At 61.4% G+C, this 22,239-nt stretch overlaps 1 protein-coding gene across 1 annotated transcript; it reads left to right on the plus strand.

Annotated features, from left to right (window-relative positions):
• Positions 1-9,840: 9,840 nt before the first annotated feature.
• LOC140912211 (uncharacterized) lies at positions 9,841-11,169 on the plus strand. Its single transcript, XM_073346340.1, has 3 exons — positions 9,841-9,852; positions 9,950-10,250; positions 10,542-11,169. The coding sequence occupies exons 1-3, from the start codon at positions 9,841-9,843 to the stop codon at positions 10,940-10,942; spliced, it is 714 nt and encodes a 237-aa protein (XP_073202441.1). The 3' UTR covers positions 10,943-11,169.
• Positions 11,170-22,239: the final 11,070 nt, after the last annotated feature.

Consider the following 22,239-nt stretch of genomic DNA (forward strand, 5'->3'; position numbering starts at 1 on the left):
TGGAAAATCTTGTCCCTCCCGCCCCACTGAGAAAAATGGAAGCTGAGTTCTTTGACCAGTGGCCTTGTATGGCCCCCCCTCAAAGAGAGGGGGTCTCTGTGGGACGCTGGCTCCAGGTGGGTGTGGGGGGGACCCTGCTGTGTGTGAGGGCTGGCATCATGCTGGCTTTGAGCCACCCCGGGCCCAGGGGTGGCTCTGTGTCTCCGCTCTCCCCATGGCCTCTGGGCCAGGCTGTGAGCGTGCTGGGCAGCCCCGATCCCGGACTGGTGTCACTTCCAGCTGTCACTCGCTGGCAGAGGGAACCCACTCCTCGGGGGCGGGTGGGGATGGCGCGTTCTGCGCTCTGCCGGAGGGGCCCGTCCCGCACCAGACGCCGCGGAACGAGGCTCTCGGTCAGGCTGGCTCAGAGCCGCAACTCCCGGGGGCTCGGCCCGGGGGAGGCAACAGGATTTGGCGTCGTCCTGGTGAGCTGACTGGAGCCCCCATGTGCGAAAGCCTGGGGTGCTGTAAGGGGCTCTGTTGGCTCATTCCCCTCCTGGCCAAACACTCTGCCCTGCTCTGCTGGCCGCCGAGGGCTCTGCTCTCAGGAATCCCCTCCCCGGGCCGGTGCCCCCCACCGCTTCGTGTGGCTGATCGGAGCGGCTCCAACTCCACCAGGCTCTGTCAGGCCGCCCTTTGCTGCCCCCAGGTCACGGCTGTCGCCCTTTGCCAACCCCTTCCCGGCGTGTCCCCGTCTGTGAGCTGCAGAGCCCAGCCCGGGACGCAGCGCCCAGAGATGGTCGCACCAGGGTCTCCCCAGCTGGGGACTTGGCTCTGTAGGGCAGCTGCAGGACATCTCTGTTCCCTGGTGCCCTTGGCACAGTGGGCAGGCCCTGCACCCAGGGTGGGCACCACAGGCTGGTCTCTCTGAGGCCTGTCCAAGGCTACAGCTCTCGCTGCTGGAACCAACCAGGTGTGAGCACAAAATCTGCCGGGGCCTCTCCCTGCCCTGCGAGAGCCTGGAGCCCTCGGAGACCCGGTGGCGGCCGCCCCAGGGATTCGCCGTCCCAGGGTTTGTTACCAGCCCAGGATGTGTCGGAAGCTGCCCATCTGGCTGGTCCTCCAACGTTGCCTCCTGCTGCAAGGGTCAGGTACCATGAGGGGGCTGATTTCAGGGGATCCTGAGGGGGAGGTGGGTGGTGTGGGGAGAGCAGGCCAGGGATGGGGAGTGGGGGAGGTTCCCGGGGAGGGGGGCAGCCTGGGGAACATGCCATGTGAGAAGGGGAGGGGTGCTCCTGGCAGCAGGGGGAGGGATGGGAGGTTGGGGAGAGACCCTGGCAGCAGAGTTGGGGGAACTGGGGAAGGGCAGGGTCAGGGAAGGTCTCCAGCAGCAGGGAGCCTGGGAAGGGGGGAGGGTTCCCAGCAGTGGGGGTCCAGAGATTGCGGGAGGGTCGCAGCCTCTCCTGCTCCGCTCTATGTCTCTCTCCTCCCGGCCAAGAGGTCTGGGTGTACCAGCCACCAGAGCTGAGGGCCTCACCGGGGGGCTCCATGCTCCTGAACTGCACCTTCTCCGCCACCCCAAAGGCCTCCAAGCTGGCGGTGACCTGGGTGCGGAGAGCACCTGGCGGCAGTGGGGAGGTGCAGATCTACCCCCCATCCAGCCAGGTGACTGAGCTGCACGGCCGCATTGCCCTGGACTCGGGTCGCTTTCGGCACCAGCGGGACGCGTCCCTGCGCCTGGCCAACCTCACCCGGCACGACGCCGGGCTCTACCGCTGCTTCATCTGGACCTCGGCCACCAGCAACCACGCCGGCAACGGGACCGAACTCAGCATCCTGGGGGAGGGGCCAGGTACCCCCCCATCCATGTGACCCCTGGGGGACAGGGGAGCCGGGACATGGAGGGAAGGGGGAAGGGCAGGGAGAGCAGGGGGAGGATGGAGGGAAGGAGAAAGGGGAGAGGGAGCATGGAGGAAAGGAGGGGGAGGAACAAAGGAGGGGAATGGATGATGGGGGACCTCTAGCAGCCCATTGTTGCCTCCTCTGCAGGAACCCACACATGCTCCCTTCTGTTCCCTCTCCAGGATCCGGGGTGCGGCACTGGGCAGCCTGTGGCCCCCTGGGTGTCGTGGCAGCCATCCTGCTGATCCTGCATGCCAGGGTGTGCCGGGAGTGACAGAGCCTGTGGCACCGTCAGAGGGACGTGAGGTCTGGGTCCCAGGGACAGGATGTGGCTGGGGACCCGTGCTCACGGTGAACCCTTGGGCTGGCAGGGAAGGACGGAGCCCCCTGACCCCTTTGATGGCTGGTCGGCCGCAGGGCACCATCCCCTCCGCTCTGGGGCCCTCTTGTCCTCAGGGTCCCCTGCCTTGTCCCCGTGCAGAGTTGGCTGGGGGACGGAGAGCAGTGGCTGTGGAGGGAACCCCCAGACAGTCCGCCGGCAGCCTGTGCCCTGGAAAGGAGAGGGGGCACCCGAAGCTCCCAGCTCTGCGGCTGTGAGATGAAGGGCCCGGGACGCGCGGTGGCTCTTTGGGAGCCCAGGGAGCCCAGCAGCTCTCGCTCCCCCAGACGGGCACCACCTGAGCCATATTGAGCAGACAGTGCACAGGATCCACAGGGCGATGCCAGCCCTGGCGCAGCGATCCAGCCCCACCGAATGGTGCAGGGCCTGCAGCCAGCAGCTCTCGCCCCCACAAACCCCAGCCCCAGAGTGCAGCCTGGCCGCCCCACGTGGTCTGCAGCCTGCGGCTGAGCCTCTCTCTGCCGGGGGAACTGAAACAGCAGCCGCCTCTGTAGGAATCGCTGCTCTGACCAGGCCCAGCTCAGGGCTGAAGTCGCTGCTGAGGGTGGCTGCAGAGGGCTGCTCTGCCCCTGCAGCCGGGGGACACAGCACGCCACAGCCGCAGCTCCCGCACTAGGGGGCGGACGGGGACTCTTTGTACCCTGGGCAGGGCTGGATTTCCAGTGAGGCCCAGGAGGCACGGGCCTAGGGGCGCGGGCGAACGTTGCCACGTCTGTGCTTTGCTAGCCCAGCTGGGCCGTATTCCGCCGTCCGTTGCTGGGGGGTGTGACGAAGTGGGACTGTTCTTAATGTTTCCTCTGAATAGTGTGGGGTGCCTCAGTTTCCCCTAGGCAGTTCTTAAGTCTCTAGGGGGTGGGGTAAGGGTGTATGATCGTTGCAGAGCCCTAGAGGGCAGGTGTGTGCAGGAGTCTGGACACAGAGAATGGCCAACACCCTGTTTCCTGGCAATTGATGGCCTGGGCCCTTCCCCCCTGCAAGGTGAGAGCTAAAGGGTTGGAGAACAAAGGAATCAGGTGACCTCCTGGCCCGGGAAAGGAACAAAGCCCAGAGGAGGGGGGCCTGGAGGGAGTTTCAGTTGGGGGCTGGCTGGGACAAGGAGTGAAGGGCAGACGTGGTTGTCTGGCTCACTGCCCCCCAAAATGGACCCAGCTGAGGGGTCCTGTTCTCCGCACCTGCAAGCTCTGTTTTAGACCATGTTCCTGTCATCTAATAAACCTCTGTTTTACTGGCTGGCTGAGAGTCATGTGTGACTGCGAAGTTGGGGTGCAGGACCCCCTGGCTTCCCCAGGAGCCCTGCCTGAGCGGACTCGCTGGGGGAAGCGCATGGAGGGGCAGAGGAGGCTGAATGCTCCAAGGTCAGACCCAGGAAGGTGGAAGCCTTGTGAGCTTTGTGTCCTGAAGACAGGCTGCTCACAGAAAGGAGACTTCCCCAGAGTCCTGACTGGCTTCATGGGGAGCAGTTCCAGAGCAACGCCCAGGGACTCCGTGACAACTGGTGGCAGCAGTGGGATGTACTGCACCCTGTGGATTGGGCTTCATGCAGTAAGTGACTGGTGAGCAGTAAAACGAAGGGGGATTGATGGGGACCAGGCGTGCTGAAGATTCAGAGAGAGACGGTTTCAGGGGGCGGTTAACTCCTGGAAGTGTGTGACCAGAGAGAAGGACTTTTGCAGTAACAGGGTCCCCCGGGGGATTGCAGCGAGCGGTCCCAGGGGCGGAGGAGTCTGCAGCTCGACCCTGGCAAAGAGGTGGTGACCTCGAGAAGGGCTGGCACACTAGGGGTTCTCCCTGGAAACCGTGGGGAGCTGAGAGCACACAGGCCTGTGAGTCCACAACAATTTGGGATGGTCTGTCATCGTCTCCTTAAGTTTCCACGATATGCATCTGAGGAAGTGAGCTGTAGCTCACGAAAGCTTATGCTCTAATAAATTGGTTAGTCTCTAAGGTGCCACAAGTACTCCGTCTCCTTAAGAAGGACATTGTAACCCTGTGCAGAAAGAGAGGGTTGAGCATTGGAAAGTTCACCAAAGCAGAGTTCATCGTGCAGCTGGAGGAGGATGACCGCTCTAAGGGACAGATTCCTGACCCCAACTGGGGCTATAGCAGGATCTGGGAGCAGCTGGAGTGGGAGCCAGGCATCGCCAAGACTCCTGTCCCCGACCAGACGGGGGTCTTCACGATCGGGTTCCCCGTGGGGGGATTGGAGATGGATGGGTTGGAGCTGAGTCCGAGAGAGCAAGAGGACCGTGGGAGACAGCGAGAGCCCGAGAAAGAGCTGCAGAAGCAGCAGCAGCATGAACTGGCGGTGGGGGAGTGGAGAGGCCTAGGGGACCCCCCAGGGGTGAGTGGGGATAGACCCCGGGGGGCCAGTTCCGCAGGGAACCTTGAGACTAAATTGCTGCCCCTGGTTAAGGAGGGGGGGATGTGGATGCCACCTCACTGCCTTTGAGCAGGCTGGAGATTTGAACCAGGGGGACCCTGCGGAAAAGCCCCGGTGTCTAGCTCCCTTGCTGGGTCCCAAGGCCATAGACTCCGTCAGCCAGATGGGTGGGGAGGTGGACAGGCTCCCACTCCTGATCCCAACCTATATGTCTGTGTGGAGTTTCCTGGGGCCAGGCCCCTCGGACCCACAGTGGGAACGGGAGGGGATGGTCAATGGGGAGACATTCCTGGGGTGGCGAGATCCTGGGACAGAGAGAACTGGTGTCAGGCCCCGGGTGGTGCAGCCTCAGAGGCTGAGGGGCTGGGTGAGCTGGGTGAGGGTCCCAGGGACGAAGCCCCTCGCCCTGTCTATGGCCCAGGTCCCTGTGCAGACCCAGGAGGGGTGGGGCTGGCTGGCCGTTGGGGTTCTCCAGGACACCAGCTGTGTGACCCTGTTGTGGGGGGACTGTGTCTCTTTGGGACAGGATCCAGGCCTTACTCCTGTAACTGCCAAGGGTTTGAATTTGAATCTAGGGAACCAATCGGGGGAGAGGGAAATGGTCAGTGAAAATGCAGATGATCTGGCTGGCAGGGGGGAGGAGCGGCTAGGCTCAGGCTACCTGCCTGCCTGTAACCGGACCCCTGGGGCTGGGTGGGACAGAGAGATGCTCCCTGCCCCATTGCACACTGGAGAAGGGGCTCAGGCTGGCTCTGATGCCGTGAGGAAAGCAGCAAGCTCCCCGCCTGCCCCCACTGGGACAGCAAGGGCAGCGCTGAGCAAGGGGGGAGCTGAGACCCCAGCTGAGTGGGGGGAGACACAGGCAGGGCAGGGGATCTGTGGGGAGTGGCAAGGTGCTTGGTAAGGAAAGTCTGGATGAGCCTAGGCAGCCTTGTGAGCTGATGGCTGTGTCTAGTCAGCAGTGGGGGAAGGCGAGGAGAGTGGAAGATGAGTGTCCCTGGACCTTACCAGTTAGCTGGGTGGAGAATTGGGACAGTGAAGGAAACGTGCCTGTGTCTGTCAGGGGTATTGACTTGCCTGTGGAGGGAGCTACCCTGATCTCCAAGCAGTTGTCTGTGACCAGCCTTGTGTGCTGGGACCAGGGGAATGAGATCCCAAGCTGTGTGTCTGGGAAAGGAGAAAGTGTGTCTGGCTCTTCTTTGTCTGTGGAGCAGACAGAAGGGGCCTTTCAGCCTGTGACGGTTGAGGGTCGTGCAGTTGTCTCAGAGCTGGTTCTGGATTCAGTTAAAGCCCAGGAAGGGAAGGGTCCTAAGTTTGGGTCTGCTCAGGAGAATGGCCCTGTAACTAGGTCGCATCCAGTTAGTGTCTATGTAAAATCCCAGAGACCAGACAATTCTGGTGCTTGTATTTTGCCTGTTGCTAGTGTGTTGTTGGAAAGGGTGGAGCAACTCTGTCTAATCAGGGTGAGATCCTAGCCAGGGCACAAGGAGAGCATGAAGGTGTGTGATTGTGTTACCTACTGAGGGTGTGGAAACCTGTAGCAAGAAGGAAAAGATTCCTGAACTTGTGTGTGGCAAAGGGAAGGAGAATGCTTCTGACCTTTTATCTAGGAAGTCTGTCAGTTTGCCTGGAAGGGGATTGTGTAGGAATCCGCTGGATGGGCCAGAGGTGATTCTGGATGTAAGGGAGACCCAGAAAGAGTCTTTTGTTGCTCAGGAAAGTGTTCCTCTAGAGTAAGCCCTAGGTAAAGAGGGTAAGAGCAGAATTTCTGTGAGGGGTGAATTGTTGCATAGAAAAGCCCTAGGGAAAGGAATCCTCGTGGAGTCTTTGGAAGCAGTTTACAGCAACTGAAGGGTGTGAAAAGGATTTAATCAAGAAAGTTTCAGTTCCTAGCCGTCAGAAATTTTCTGTTGTGAAGGGATCCACTGACTGTCCTGTTGAAAGACCCAGTGTGGAGAGCTTTGAGAAGGTCTCAGATGAAGTGAAAGCTGTTAAGAAAGTTAAACAGTCCTATAACCAAGTGGCTGTGTTTGGCCAGCTTGTTGGGGAGAAGACCCAATCCCAGTTTGACCCCCTGGGGTTTTGGGGTGGCCAAAGGGCAGGCCGCATAAACCTTCCCACATGCGGCCTGCAAGTGCTATCGACCACCCCTGACCTAAGGGAGGGCGTGAAACTGGAAGGGCCTGGTGTAACTGCTACCAAGGAATGGGGGAGATGCTGGGGCATCCATGGGAACGTTGGTGGCTTCGAACTTCCCCAGGTCACCAGCTAAAGTGACCCCGCTCAGTTCGATCTCGAAGGGGGGAGAGATGTGACGAAGTGGGACTGTTCTTAATGTTTCCTCTGAATAGTGTGGGGGTGCCTCAGTTTCCCCTAGGCAGTTCTTAAGTATCTAGGGGGTGGGGTAAGGGTGTATGATCATTGCAGAGCCCTAGAGGGCATGTGTGTGCAGGAGTCTGGACACAGAGAATGGCCGACACCCTGTTTCCTGGCCACTGATGGCCTGGGCCCTTCCCCCCCTGCAAGGTGAGAGCTAAAGGGTTGGAGAACAAAGGAATCCGGTGACCTCCTGGCCCAGGACAGGGACAAAGCCCAGAGGAGGAGGGGCTGGGGGGAGTTTCAGTTTGGGGCTGGCTGGGACATGGAGTGAAGGGCAGACGTGGTTGTCTGGCTCACTGCCCCCCAAAATGGACCCAGCTGAGGGGTCCTGTTCTCTGCACCTGCAAGCTCTGTTTTAGACCATGTTCCTGTCATCTAATAAACCTTCTGTTTTACTGGCTGGCTGAGAGTCACGTCTGACTGCGAAGTTGGGGTGCAGGACCCTCTGGCTTCCCCAGGAGCCCTGTCTGAGTGGACTCGCTGGGGGAAGCGCATGGAGGGGCAGAGGAGGCTGAATGCTCCAAGGTCAGACCCAGGAAGGTGGAAGCCGTGTGAGCTGTGTGTCCTGAAGACAGGCTGCTCACAGAAAGGAGACTGCCCCAGCGTCCTGACTGGCTTCATGGGGAGCAGTTCCAGAGCATCGCCCGGGGACCGCATGACAGGGGGACCAAAACTGGATGCAATACTCCAGATGTGGCCTCACCAGTGCCACATAGAAGGGAATAATCACTTCCCTTGATCTGCTGGCAATGCTCCTTCTAATGCAGCCCGATATGCCATTGGCCTTCTTGGCAATGAGGGCACCCTGCTGACTCATATCCAGCTTCTCGTCCACTGTAACCCCAGGTCCTTTTCTGCAGAACTGCTGCCTAGCCAGTAAGTCCCCAGCCTGTAGCAGTGCATGGGATTCTTTCTTCCTAAGGGCAGGACTCTGCACTTGTCCTTGTTGAACCTCATCAGATTTCTTTTGGCCCAATCCTCCAATTTGTCTAGGTCCCTCTGGACCCTATCCCTACCCCCCAGCGTATCTAACTCTCCCTGCAACTTAGTGTCATCTGTGAACTTGCTGAGGGTGCAATCCATCCCATCATACAGCTCATTGATGAAGATACTGAAAAAAAACAGCCCCAGGACTGACCCCTGGGGCACTCCGCTTGATACCAGCTGCCAACTAGACATGGAGCCGTTGATCACTATGTGATGAAGTGGGAATGTTCTGAATGTTTTCTCTGAATACTGTGTGGACCTTACTTTCCCTGGGTACTGCACCAATACTTCGGTGGTGGGAATTGGGTGTGTGATTTTGCTGAGGCCCTCAGGGCAGGTGAGACTGCCCAGCTATTTGCAGCTGTGTAACCTGAGACCCCGGAGGGGGGTGTGACCAGGTGACACCTTTGTCCTGGGAAAGGAGCCAAAGGTCAGAGGAGGGGCTGGAGGGAGTTTCAGTTTAGAGCTGGCTGGGGACGTGGAGGGAGGCCCAGGCTGGGATCTGGGCTCCCTACCCCCCAAGATGGATCTGACTGAGGGGTCCTGTTCTCTGTACCTACAAGCTCTGTGTTAGACCATGTTCCTGTCGTCTAATAAACCTCCTGTTTTACTGGCTGGCTGAGAGTCCTGTCTGACTGCGGAGTTGTGGGGCAGGACCCTCTGGCTTCCCCAGAACCCCGCCTGGGCGGACTCGCTGGGGGAAGCACCCGGAGGGGCAGAGGAGGCTGAATGCTCCGAGGTCAGACCCAGGAAGGGGGAAGCTGGGTGAGCTGTGTGTCCTGCAGACAGGCTGCTCATAGAAAGGAGACTTCCCCAGAGTCCTGCCTGGCTTCGCTGGAAACAGTTCCAGAGCATCGCCCAGGGACTCTGTGACAAGCCCCCACCCAGTAATTCAGGAAAACCAAACCCCACCCCTGGGTGCCTCTATGAGGGAATATTTTCCCACTCGCAAGCACTGAGAGTGTCTAACAAACCCTCATTACAAGGGAGAGGGAACTCACCATTCATTTGGTAAAACACCACAACAAGGAGTCCAAAGCCTGCAAACCCTATGCAAACACCCACCCCACAGATTGCTGGGTGGTGCCCTTTGCAAGGCGGGAAACTGAGGGAATGTTAAATATAAAGGGTGAATGTCCCTGTAACTTGCTGCTCCCCCTTTCTCTCCATGACACCCCACTCATGGTTTGTTGTCCAAGAGCAGCAACATCCCAGAGTCCAGGGTGGGATTGCTTCTAACCCGGGGGGCTGGTTGGGTGAATCCTCCACCTCTGCCCCCTGTTCTGAGGTTCCTTCCCCTAGCCCAGCGCTTAGGGTTCAGTTGCAGGGATCGGCAGATGCCAACTACAGCGGGGAAGAACCACGACTCCCATCACATCAGTTCTAGCTTCCAAAAGGGAGCAAACAGGTCAAACCCTTCAAATCCTGCTAATCTGATCCAACTCCCCAAAGTCTTTCCTTTCCATTCGGCATAATTCTCTCCCGCTCACAGATTGGGTCCTGCCAGGGTGCCCCCTGTCCCCTTAGGAGACATTACGCACAGCTCTGCTGCCCTGTGCTCACAGTCAGCCTGACAACACTTCAGTGCCCCACAGCCCAGACTAAACTGAAGAGTAACCCACAGCAGCCCGAACGGGTCACTGTGGCAGAGTAGGGGCGTCTGTGGAAATACGGCCTGATCCGGGGTCTCGTGCCCCAGTTCATCGCCAGCTGGCAGAGCAGAGCTGGCTCAGACCCTGCGTCCACACACAGGCCTGTATGTCACTGAGCGCATCGCAGGGTCTCCAGCCGTTCTAAGGAGAGTGAACCAGACATGCAGAGCAGAGTAACTCTTCAGGAAGGGGGTTCACCTGCAGGGGATCCTGCTTGGGCTAAAACCCCAGCCCCATTCTCACTGCTGTCTGCCCCCAGCCCGGCCGTAGGTGTCCGAGATCCAGGTGTTACCGGAGTGGGAGCCCCGGGAGGAGGTGCCGTTTGCCGTCCAGATCCAGAACTTTTACCCCAGGGGGATTCACGAGATCCAGTGGCGCTGTGATGGGAAAGCCTGGGAAAAGTGTGAACCAACCGACTGCAGCCAGAACCCGGATCTCACGTTCAGCGCTACCAGCATCTGGAGAATCCCTAGTGACCAAATCACCCGTCCGGAATTTACAGTCACCGTGTCCGTTCAGCAAACCCCTCAAAGCCCCCCGATCGAGAGAGAGATCAGAGCCGGGGACACAGGTGAGGGGGGCCTCTTGGGGTTGGACGGGGAATGAGCAGGAATCGCTGCCCCCGCAGGGTCCCTGAGGGATGAATGAGGTTTGGGAGCTAATATTCCTTGTCCCCCTTTCCAGCTGGAGACGCCGATGGGTCGGGGTGTAACAGAGTCACACCCGGGGGTGATTTTATGGGGTAACAGCCCCACAGAGGGGTCAGATCTCTCCCGCCTGAAGGGAGGGGGAAGCAGCCCTCACCAGGCCCCATCTCCCCCTTGCGGGGCCTGTAACTGTCTCTGGATGTTTCATTCCCCAGGTCTCCTGCGGCCCCCGGAGGTGTCGGAAATCTCCCAACCCGAGTCAGTGACGGCGGGGGAGGAAATCACCCTGAGCTGCCGCATGGTGGGGCATTTCCCTGGGGTGCTGTGTGTGACCTGGCTCAGGAGGAACAGGGGGGCTGGGGCGGCTGTTCGTATACTGAACTCGACCGAGTACAGAATCGAGCCCGGAGCTCCCCACACACAGGACGGGAAAAGCTTCCAGCAGGAGACGAGACTCCGCTTCACCCCCTCGGTGCAGAGAGACCAGGGGGCAGAGTACGTCTGCCGGGTGGGACACGTCATCCTACGGACCCCAGTGGAGAGACGCAGCAGGGAGCTGCAGGTCACAGGTCTGATCTTTCGTCTTGAAAAGCCTGCAACTCGTACAGGATGTTAGGAATTTCCCAACTGGAGCAGGCCAGGGCCCCTCTAGCGCAGCACCTTCCCCTTGACAGCGGCCAGGGCAGCTGCCCCAGAGGACAGGACAAACCCCTGCCGTCGGGGGCTACAGCCTAACGCAGGTGGTTACCCCAGCTGGTGGGGACTCAACATGGTGTGTTGCACACACGCACCCCTTGTGAGAGCGCTTCCTGGCTGCACCTTTCCTGGCTGTTGTGTGGGTGACCCACTTCCCTGGGCCCCGTGTGCTTTAAGCCTCCAGAGTCTGACCAGAGTCCAGCCACAGCCCAGGGCTTGGGCTCTCTTTGCCTACTTGTGGGGTGCAGATCCTCTGCCTTGCACCCCCTCCTGAGAGCTCTGACCCTGTGCTCTCGCTGCCTAGCCCCGGGATCAGTGATGCCCCCCCAAACCCCACTTCCTCCCCCTGTATCTCAAACACACCGTCGCCAGAACTCCCGCTGGGTGGGCGCTCTGGGGTTACAGTTTCCCTCTTAAGCAGCATAACAGGGCGGCTTGCCTTGGGCTGGGGGGGAAGCTCTCCAGGCAGGGAGCCTGGCAGAGACCCTGGCCAAGAAGCAGGGCAGAGTCTGACAGACACACCCTTGGGGAGGAGGGGGCTGGGCCCAGCTGAGAGGGGTATAAAGACTGTAGGAGTTTGTGCTTTGTTTTTCAAATACTTTGGGCTGCTGGGGGAGAGACTGACCTGGGGTTGGGGCTGAGGGGCCTGGAAGACTAAATAAATGGGATCCCTTGTGGGGTTTGTTTGAACTTCTATTTGAACTTGGTGAGTTCTTAAAGGGGCCCCGAACAGGGGGAAACTGAGGCAGGAGATGCAGCGTGACTCCTGGCCACGCGGGGACACCCAGGAGACAGCTGTCCCCACTCCAAGGGACAAGCGATAGTGAAAGCCAGGGCACACAGATTTGCACACTCCATATTTAGCAGCGTGAGAAACACAGATCTAGACCAAAGCAATAAACCATACATGTGTTTCCCTGCCTCAGTTTCCTCACCACTCTGGAGCATTCCTTGGGCTGGAGTCAGAGTCCTCTGGGGGCACATGGGATGGTTTTTCTTCTGAATCCTGGAGTCTTCTCTAGCCCCACAAGCCGTCTCTGGCCCTAGCTGGTCTATGCCCATCCTCTTTCCTGCTCAAAGCTGCCTCTTCCTGTCCCAGTGAGTCTCCTGAGTTTTTACATCCCATCAAAAACCCCTGGTTCCTTTGTTTTCCTGCTGGTGATTTCCCACTCTCTCCACTTCCCCAGCCCCCTGAAGAGAGGTAGGATGAAAGTGGCTCTTCTAGGCTTGAGCGTACCTTAGTGAAGGGCTGGAAGGACTGACGCAGACCAGAGCCCTTGGGGAGGTGGGGAGGAGGGGTGATGCCTGGTAAGTTGATTAGCCCGCGTGTAGATACTTTGGTTGTTTTAATGTGTTTTCTCTCGAATGCTTTTACCTCCAGAATAAAGGGGCCGGCGTAGAAGGGCTGGGTGGTACCTGGCCTGCACCGGTTACCGTCTCTGAGGAGAAAAGCAAAGCAGAGCCGCTGGTGGCCAGGCGGTCCGACTCTCCTGGGGAGCTCACGGCGTAGGCAGGGTGCTGGGCAGCCTGGAAATACGCCGGTCAGGAGGGAGAGCCATGCAGATCCCCACCCAAGAGAGGTGACGGCTGAGAGCGGGTGCTGTTGCTGGACCACGATGGGGGACACAGGTGAACTGGGACGTACATGGTGGCTGGGCAGCCCACCTGGAGAAAAGTATAAACTCAGGGACACTGGCATCACCACGGCACCTCTCCTCCCCCGCCCGCTCACTGAAGGCAACAGGGTCGTTTGAAAGACAAAGAATCATTTGAACTGGGGGGGGTCCTAACGGGAAAAGCTTTCCAGTTAGCACCGGCTGCTGTCGGTTTTTGGGGAAGAGAAACCTTATTGCTCCAAATTTGACTCAGCTGGATAAAGTTTAAAGAAATTAGACTGTGGTTTTATCTTTTATTTCTTTTTGTAACCAACTCTGAACTTCTGTGCTTATACCACTTACAAGCCCTTCACATCTCTCTTTCTGCAGTTAATGTTGTTATTTTAATGTTTTATCTCAGCCAGTGTGGTTTCGACTGAAGTTTGGGGAATTACTCTGGTTACAAACGCTGGTGCGTATTCGTACCCTTTGATGGTATGATGAACTAATTAACGAGCTTACGCTGATCCAGGGGTGTCTGGAGCTGTGCAAGAGGCACATTCCTGGGGGGCCAGGCTGGGGCTGGGGGATGTGCGGGTGTCTCCCTCTACACCATGCAGGAGGGGCCGGCAGAGCCTGTGTGTAACTGTGCGGGTTGTATGGACACAGGCTAATGAATGGGGGAGAGCCAGGGCTGGAGGGACTGCTGGTCACTGGCAGAGTCGTGGGAGAGGTGCCCTGGGCTAGAGAGTTAAGGGGGTACAGCAATTGCAAGTCCAGGTTGTACCCCAGGCCATATCACACCCCCTCTACCTCCATTTCCCCCTCTCAGTCCCACTTTAACCCCCTCCCCTCAGCCCTCACCCCAAAATACTTTCACCCCCCTTCTCATACAAGCCCACAGTCCTGTCTCCCCCACGGCCCATCCCCTGCAAACCACCCACCCTGCCCCCTGGCCTGGCCTGGCCTGTTGTCCCCCAACGATCAACTCAGTTCCCATTTTTCCTCTGCCCCCACAACTCCCCCACCCCGAGCCCCGAACTGTCCGTGGACCCCGGGTGGGGTCTGGGCTGTAACATCCGCTCTGGTCTCACGCATCCTGCAGAGCTCTTCAGCTTCCCGCGCTCGGGGCCACCCCCGGCACTGAGCCCAGCGCTGTCCCCACGACGGGGTGGCCCTGGCTTCTCCGGGCAGGATCCCCCTGAGGTCCCGGGGCGGGGCCTGGCTCCCATGGGCAGTGCGGGGTGACTGGCAACATGCTGGGAAGGGGCGTCTGTGAGGGGCCAGCTCTGGGGGACCCTCACCAGCTGGGGCAGCATGTGGAGTGGGGCTGGGGGGACACAGGCCTGTCCCTGGGAAGCAGGTCTGCTCTCCGTGGGGTGCATTGACCGGCCTTACACCGTGTTTCAACCCTGCAGCATCCGCACCTTGGCTCAGGGCCTCTCATCCCCCCTGGGGCGCTGGGCATGGGCTGGGCACACAGGGTAACTGGGCAGAGGCTTGTGGGGCTGGGGCCTGATCTAACTCTTCATCCCAGGCAGGGCTGGGGGCAGCCTGTGGCCTGCCAGGCCCAGGGTGACCCCGCAGGCTCCGGTTCTGCCAAGGAACTGACCCAGCACAGCCAGAGCCCTGCCAGCCAGCACCACCCGCTGTGTGAAACACGGGCAGCCGCCAGCGCCCGGCTCGGGGCCAGGCCCTATGGCTGCGCTGCCAACGGCTGGCCTGGGCCCACGCACCCACCACAGCTCAGACCACGCCGCCTTCTGCCACAGACACGGCCCGGCCAGCAGGCTCCAGCCAGGGCCAGGTCCTCCAGCCCTGACCGCACCACAACTGAGACGGCCCCTCCTGCCACGGGCCCAGCACCTCGGCCGCCCTGCCGGCCCCGGGCCAGTGCCCCAGCCACAGACACCGCAGCAGGTGCTGCCCTGCGACGGGTGATGCAGATGGTGCTGAGCTGCTGGAAACGGGACGGGGCAGGCAGTTCAGAGGAGAGGCCAGAGCCAGCGCTGGACCAGCCGGCCAGCCAAGGGAGGCCGTGTGGCCACCGCTAGCTTGCTGGGGCAGCTGGGGAGAGCCGCATGTGACTGGAGAGAGGGAGCCATCACTCACACATCCTGATCTCCCTATGTCTGACGCAGGTCCCTGCCCCAGGCTGGAGCTGGCCACTGTAACTGAGGCTCCCTGGACTTGCTGGTCTGGGGGCTGCTCGCTCAGGGGCTAGGCAGGGGGAGGCCAGGGCTCTGGGCCGCCCTTCCTGGCAGCTGGCCCCATCACACTGCCCCAGTCTGGCCCCGGGGCTCGTGCTCAGGTGAATAAATCAGGCGCTCAGCGAGTCCCCGTGTCCTGTCAGTCCCTGGGCCGGGTGTGATGCACCCGCCCGTCCCGCAGGCAATGGGAGCCGCGGCTGAGCTGCAGGGTCAGGAGAAGTTCTTCGTCTTGCCTTTGAGGAGACTCTGGTCTCTGCCACAGGGGCCCTGCTCTGTCTGGGCTTAGCGGTGCTGAGGGACCGGAACTGGTCTCTGCCCCAGGGGATCCATACAACACCCTCCCAGCAGGAGATGGGCAAGGACGGCTTCCTGACACATCGGCGTGTCCAGGCAGAGAGGGATAGAAGGGAGCTGGGACCCACCTCCCAGGGTCTCTGGAGAAATCCCTTGTGCCTAGAAGAAAGGTGACAAATGAGAGGGGGATTTTCAAGCCGTCTGATCAAAAGGCCACTGAGGCTCTCGGCCCATATGCAGCCAGGCTGCCCCAGGCTGCGAACTCCCCACAGACGGTCTGGCATTAGGCAGCACCCCAGCTGCACCACGACAAGCAAAGGAAGACGGGGCTTGCTGCAATGCCAACGCTCAGCCATTCAGCTGTCACACCGACAGCGGTGCTGTTTGCCACAGGAGTGTGGTTAGATGTTTGGCTGCGTGTGTGTGTTCTCCCTGTGTAGTGCCCCAGCTCTGTGCAGACAGTCAGCACAGCAGACCTCGAGCGAACCGCCCAATGACCACAAGATCCGTTAAGGGACGAAGGTGCCAGGCCAGGTTCATTGTCGACAAAGCACAGTAATAGCACTTGGCAGACTCTACGAGGATACTAAGACGTATGCCCGTGACAATGGACGCAGCTCAGTGAATGGCAGGACTTTCCATTCCCCCCTTCAGCTGGACAAAGATACTCTCTCTGGGGTACATCTTTATACCCTGATACAAACAAGTTAGTACTGCCCCTGACATAGTTAGTTACTGCCCCCTGACGTGGCTAGTTATCACCCATCTCCTTGTACATGTTGGTTCGATCAAAACATCTTTATTACGTACTGTCATCCTGACCTTATCTTTTAGAAGGGGTCACTGTGTTCCTGTTATCCTTGGAGAATGTGTCTGTACCATCCTTTATATGGGGATGTTCTGGTACCACTTGGTACTGGGACGTGCTGGTAACACACTTCTGGAAAGTCTTTGCGTGAGAACTCTGTGCCAAGCACTTCTCAGGAACGTTTCTGCAATATCAGCCCCGACGTTTGCTCACAGCCTCACTTTCGCCAACTTTGCTTTATGTCGGCAAAGCTTGGCCACTACTTTAGCTCAGGCCTCCTGCCAGGCCTCTGATACAAAGGCTTATATCTCAGGCTCTCTTCCTACCACAAGGAGCTCTGCAAAACTGCATAGGGGAAATCCCCCAAAGTGCCGGACAAAAGTGCCCGGCCGATGTCCTGCACGGGCTGCCTCGGTGCCGTGATTTCCATCGGCTCTGAACAGGCTGCCCCGGGGGCAGATCCCCTCGCAGAGCGATTGTCGCAGGCTTGCTGAAGACTCGGGCAGTGTCGCAGACGAGGTATGTTCCGGCTGCGTGTTAAGGTTTCCTACAGCCCTAGTTGCTCGGGGCATTTGTGCTGATGACAGCTCAGACCCTGCAGCCCAGAGGCCAGGCATGGTTGCGATAGCAAATCTCCCAGCCACAGACCCTACAGGGCCCTTGAATACTCACTGCAATGTTATTTCAGGGCACGGTGTTGCTGTCCACGAACTGCACACAGCAGCCCAGACCAAGAGCCTCGTCCGCACACCACTGCCCGCCTCGCAGCCAAGCAGAAGCAGCCGCTAATTCAGGCCCCTGGCCGGGGAGGAACTGAAATAGCCGGTCAGAGGCAGCTCTGGGCTGCTCCCAGCTCTGTGGCTGCTTTCAGCTCCCAGCAGAGACAGGCCCAGCCAGACGCTCACCCTGCACCGCCTGTTACACCTCCGAGGTATGATGTGAAACTGACACGGCCCCCCTGGGCTCCCCCCCGCCTCCCCCCGGGCGATGAACGGCTCAGTGCAGCCATGGCCCTGCGGATCGTACTGCTCCTGTGGCTGGGGAGCGCCGGTGAGTACAGAGCCCCCGGCTGCCCCACGCCCTGGGGTCTGGCCGCTCAGACACGTCTCTGGCCCCAGCACCGGGCCAACCCGCACGGCAGCCGGGACCTGAGTCTACAAGCTGGGACCCACCTGGCTCCCTGGGCGACTGTGGGGCAGGGGGATGAAATTACGCCCCCCCATCCGCACCTGCTTGCCCTGTGCGGCCGGGGCTGAACCAGTGACTGGGGGTAGCCCTGATCCGTGGGGGGTGGCTGGGACCCAGGAAGGGGCTGGGGTTTGATGGGAGGGGCTGACTCTGGCAGCAGAGACCGCCCAGGGGAACTGCAGGCGCTGCCCGAACCCAGAGAGCCGCACGGGTCTGGGCTGGCGGGAACACGAGAAGCAGCCATTCGGGGGGGAGGGGGCATGGAGCAGTGGGGCAGGGCCAGGAACAGGGGGATGGGGGTGAGTAGAGGAGGCAGTGAGTGGGGGGTCGGGGAACAGGGGTTTATGGGGGGCAGTAAGGGGGTAGCGAGAAATGAATGGGGGGCAGAGAATAGGGGATTGTGAGGGCAGGGGAGGCAGTGTGTGGGGAGCAGGGAGGCAGTGGGGGGCCTGGGGCAGTGTTTGGGGAGCAGGGGGGCAGTGGGGGGAAGGGAGGCAGTCAGGGGGCCCGCAGTCGAGGGTTTCTCAGCCTAAGCTGTGCTCTGATCTGCCCTTCTTTGGGGGCTTTTCAGGCTCCCCAATGACAACCAGTTCCCGCGCCCCGAATGCAGCGTCTCCGAGCGTCAAGGCTCCCACAGAGACCAACAGGAGCCTGGAGCTGCCCCGTGGGGGCATCAGGGCAGGTAGGGGCGGTGTGTGATGTTTCTGTGTAGTACGAGCCCCTCCCCTCCAGCCCCTCTCCTCCTGCCCCTACACTAGGGCAGCCCAGGGCTGGGCAGCCACAGACCAGCCCATGGTCTCGCTCCAGAGCCGCAGGCTGGTGCCTGGATCCGCATTGAGTTTTAGCTGGGGTGTAACTGGGGGGTCCCAATTTGACAGGGCTCAGTGTGGGGCTGTTGTAGCCTCTCTCCCCCGGCACCGCCTCCCGACACCCCGTAGCTGTTTCCCCCGCCTGCCCACAGGCCTAGAGGGGAACTGACATAACCCTGTCCGGGGCATGAACCGACCAGCTATGGGGGGGGCACCGGGTTGCAGGGACATGGGCTCTTTCCCTCTAGGGGGCACCAGCTCTGATCCAGCCCCATGGTGGGGACTGGTGGGCCGGGGGTGGGGTTGGGGGGGAAATGGGATATGAGAACTCTCCCCATCCCCTCTAGGTAAGGTTGCCAGGCGTCCGGTTTTCCACTCGGCAGCACAGAGGGGCTGGCAGGCTCCCTACCTGGCTCCGTGCGGTTCCCGGAAGCAGCCAGCATGGTCCTCCAGCTCCCAGGTGCAGGCCGCAGGGGCTCCCATGGGGCCCACACACTGCCCTGCCCCAAGCACCGGCTCCGCAGCTCCCATTCGTCAGGAACTGCGGCCAATGGGAGCTGCAGGGGTGGCACCTGTGGGCTGGGGCAGCACATGGAGCCTCCTGGCTGCATCTCTGCCTAGGAGCCGGTGGGACGTGACAATGCTTGCCAGGAACTGCCTCAGGTCAGCGCTGCCTGAAGCCCAAACCCCAAACCCCTGCCCCAGCCCAGAGCTCCCTCCAACACCCCGACCCCCTACCCCAGGCCAGAGACGCCTCCCGCACCCCATTCCCCTGCCCCAGCCCAGCGCCCCCTCCCACACCCCGACCCCCTGGGACCCATCCCCTAGCCTGGAGCTCCCTCCCACATCCCAACCCCCTGCCCCAGCCCAGTGACAGTGAATGAGGGTGGGGGAGAGCCAGCGACGGAGGAAACGGGAGGAAGTGAGCGGGGGTGGGGGCCTCAGAGAAGGGGCGGGGTGGGGCCTCGGTGAAGGGGTGGGTCAGGGGCAGGGCCTCAGAGAAGGGGCGGGGCAGGGGCATTCAGTTTTCTGTGATTAGAAAAATGGCAATCCTACCCCTGGGGGGTACCAGCTCTGATCCAGCCCCAGGGCACGGACTGGCTGGCTCGGGAAGGGGAGAGGGTGGGGGTGGCAATAGCACATGGGGCCTTTCCATTCTTGGGGAAGCCAGCTCCCACCCGGCTCCAGGGCAGGGGGCTGGCGGGCTGTGGGGGGAATGGGAAACGGGCCCTTTCCCCCGGCAGGGCCCTGGATCTGTGTCCTGCTTCCCCCACAGCCGGCGCTTTGCCCGTCTCCACCGACCCCTCCCCGGTGACGGCGCTCCTGGGCTCCGACGTGCTCCTGACTTGCAGCTTCCCCGTGGCCCCGCGCGGGGCGGGCGAAGGGGACGGGCAGCTGCGGGTAACCTGGTACTTCCAGGGCCAGGCGCTGATGGAGCTGGACGGCATCGCGGTCACCACGAGGAAGGGGGCAGAGCTCTTTGCCCCGGAGCTGCCCAGGGGCAACGCTTCGCTCCTCCTGCCCCACGTCACGCTGGCCGAGCAGGGCCCCTACCGCTGCTCCGTACGCTACGGGGGGCAGCGCGGAGAGGGCACCGTCCGCTTACGGGTGGCAGGTAGAGTCACGGCCTGGCCTCGCCCCGTGCTCCCGGCCAGGCAGGGCTGCAGCCCTGGGCCGCTGACGAGCTCCGCCCCGGCCCCGGCCCCGGCCCGGCTTCGGAGCCGCATTCTCGGGGGGGGGGGGGGGCGAGTGAGGCGCTCGGGGGGCGGATGAGCCGGGGGGCTTTTGCACAGGGGACGGGGCGGGTTTGGGGCTGCCAGCGCTGGCTGGCGGGAAAGCCTGTGATGGAGCCGACACCCCAGGCTGCCCTGGACGGGGAGCAGGGACGGGCACCGCGGGGGGCATTGGGCACCTGGAGAGCTGTTCCCAGCTGGTGCAGCTGGGACCTTCCACCCCAGCCGCTTCCCCTGCGACCCCCTCTCCCTGCAGAGCTTCCCCTGCCCGGCTCTCTGGACTCCCCGTCTCTGTCTCCCCAGCGCTGCCGCGGGTCGAGGTGCCCAGCCCCGTGGTGCAGAGGGAGGAGGACAGCGCCCTGGTGTGCTGCGTGCGGGGGTTTTACCCCCAGGACGTCGCAGTGTCCTGGCTCCGGGACGGGCAGGAGCTAAACACCTCCTTCGTCTCTGCCGCGCGTCGGGGGCACCGGGACGAGACCTTCAGCCTGGTGAGCGTCTACAGCTTCACCCCCACGGAGCAGGATCTGGGGGCGCTCTTCTCCTGCCGGGCACGGCACCCTGCGCTGAACCAGTCCCGCCAGGCCAACTTCCGGATCACCTTCAGGGGTGAGGCCTCAGCCCATCTGCGCCGTCCAGGGCGGGAGGATCCCCACGATCTGTCCCCCAGCCCTGGGGCTCCCAGACTTTCCTTTGGGCTCACAAACCCCCCAGCTCTGGGGCTCCTGGCCCTTACCACGGAAAGGGGATCCCCCTGGCTCAAGAGACCCCCCCCCAGCACCAGGGTTAATTCTATGCTCCAACCAGAACCCCCTTGTATCATTTCACCCCGTTATTCCTGGATCTCCCCTGCACTACCTTTCCCTCCCCGCCCCCATCAGGAGCGCCCCACGTCAGAACCTCCCTTCCCCCCACCCATGCCCATGTGCAGAGTTAGAGTCACTGACCCCCGTGATTTCCCCCTGCCGGATCCTGTCGGGGTCTCTGTGCTCCCCTGTAAATAATCGACTCACGGCTGGGGCGTCCCAGCGTGGCTGGATGTGGTGTATCGGGCTCGCCTCAGCCAGTGCCCCCTGCCAGCTGTCGCTCTGGCTCTGCCGCGGTCTCTCTTCTCCTGACCCCGTTCTCCGGAAAATTCACGTTTTACTGCCGCCCCTGCTAGGGTAACCAAAGGCCAACGAGTAACAGCCCAATGTCCTGACAACAGGGCTCGGGCTGTCTCGGGGGCCCTGGACCTCACACCCTGCTCTGCAGGCACTCGCTCCTCTTCATCCCCTGCTCAGGGCCCCACATCACCCTACAGGGGCTGGCCGGGGAACCCCGGCCTGCTCAGGGCCCCACGGCACCCTACAGGGGCTGGCCGGGGAACCCCGGCCTGCTCAGGGCCCCACGGCACCCTACAGGGGCTGGCCGGGGAACCCCGGCCTGCTCAGGGCCCCACGGCACCCTACAGGGGCTGGCCGGGGAACCCCGGCCTGCTCAGGGCCCCATAGTGCCCAGTAACCCCCCAAAACACAAACCAACCTCTGCCCTCCTGGAGCTGGACCTTCCCCCACAGCCTGTTCCTCCATTGTACCCTCCCTCCCCGGAGGGCCAGATCCTGCCTTTACCTCTCCACTGGGGCTTATTCCCCCAGCGGCTGCTCCGTGGGCCTCCTGGCCTCTTATTGACTTTGCTTCTTGGGAGAGGAGCCCAGAGCCACCCCCAAACTCTCGAATCCCGGGGTTCCTCCCGCAGCCCCTTCTGCTCCACACTTCCTGCCTCCATAGGACCCGGCCCCTCTCCCCTCGAACTCAGCTTCAGCTGGGCCAGCCCTCCGCCAGGTGCAGCCAGGTGGGTAACGGGCCTCTCCAGCCACATTAACCCTTTCAGAGCCAGGATGGGGCATGTACCCCATCATGACCCCCTCCGGCCCCCATTCTGGTGCCGGGGGTAACACCCACTGGGCTCCCGTTAGCAGGCACGTCCCCGGTGAATCTCCCGTAATGTCCACGGGCTGGGCGGGGGAACCCCCAGGCATTTCGGCTGTGAGTTCAATCCTTGAGGGGGCCATTTAGGAATCTGGGGCAAAAATTGGGGATTGGTCCTGCTTTGAGCAGGGGGTTGGACTAGATGACCTCCCGAGGTCCCTTCCAGCCCTGATATTCTATGATTTCCCCAGGGGCTGGGCTCAGCTCCCTGGCTAGGCAGCAGGTCACAGGGACCATGGCAGGAGCAGGGAGGGGCAGAGGTGAGGGCGTCTCTCTCTCACCTGCTCCCTTTGCCAGGGCCGGAGGAGCAGCGCGGCCTCCTGGAGCCGGGCCTGAGGATCCTGCTGTGGATGCTGCGAGGGGCTCTCCTGCTGGCCATGGCGCTGGGGGGCTGGAGCTGTTACTGCTCTGGGAGGAGGCATGGGCAGGTAAGGGCTAAGGGCAGAGGCCCCGACCAGCGAGCACAGCATCATCGGTACTGGCATGGCCCTGCTGGGACGCCAGCCCTCAGTCTGGTGACATGAGCTCTCGGCAGGAAGCCAGGTCCTTGGGGAGGGAGACGCTTCCCCGCGGCTGCATCTCCCCTGTGGGGTAACTGGTCCAAGGGACCTGC

Source organism: Lepidochelys kempii, chromosome 6 (assembly GCF_965140265.1).
Source record: "Lepidochelys kempii isolate rLepKem1 chromosome 6, rLepKem1.hap2, whole genome shotgun sequence".
NCBI lineage: Eukaryota > Metazoa > Chordata > Testudines > Cheloniidae > Lepidochelys > Lepidochelys kempii.

Excerpts from the sequence above, each read along its gene's own strand:
- LOC140912211 (XM_073346340.1), top strand. Across the intron at positions 10,251-10,541 it reads GATCAGAGCCGGGGACACAG|GTCTCCTGCGGCCCCCGGAG; the intron begins GTGAGGGGGGCC and ends TTCATTCCCCAG.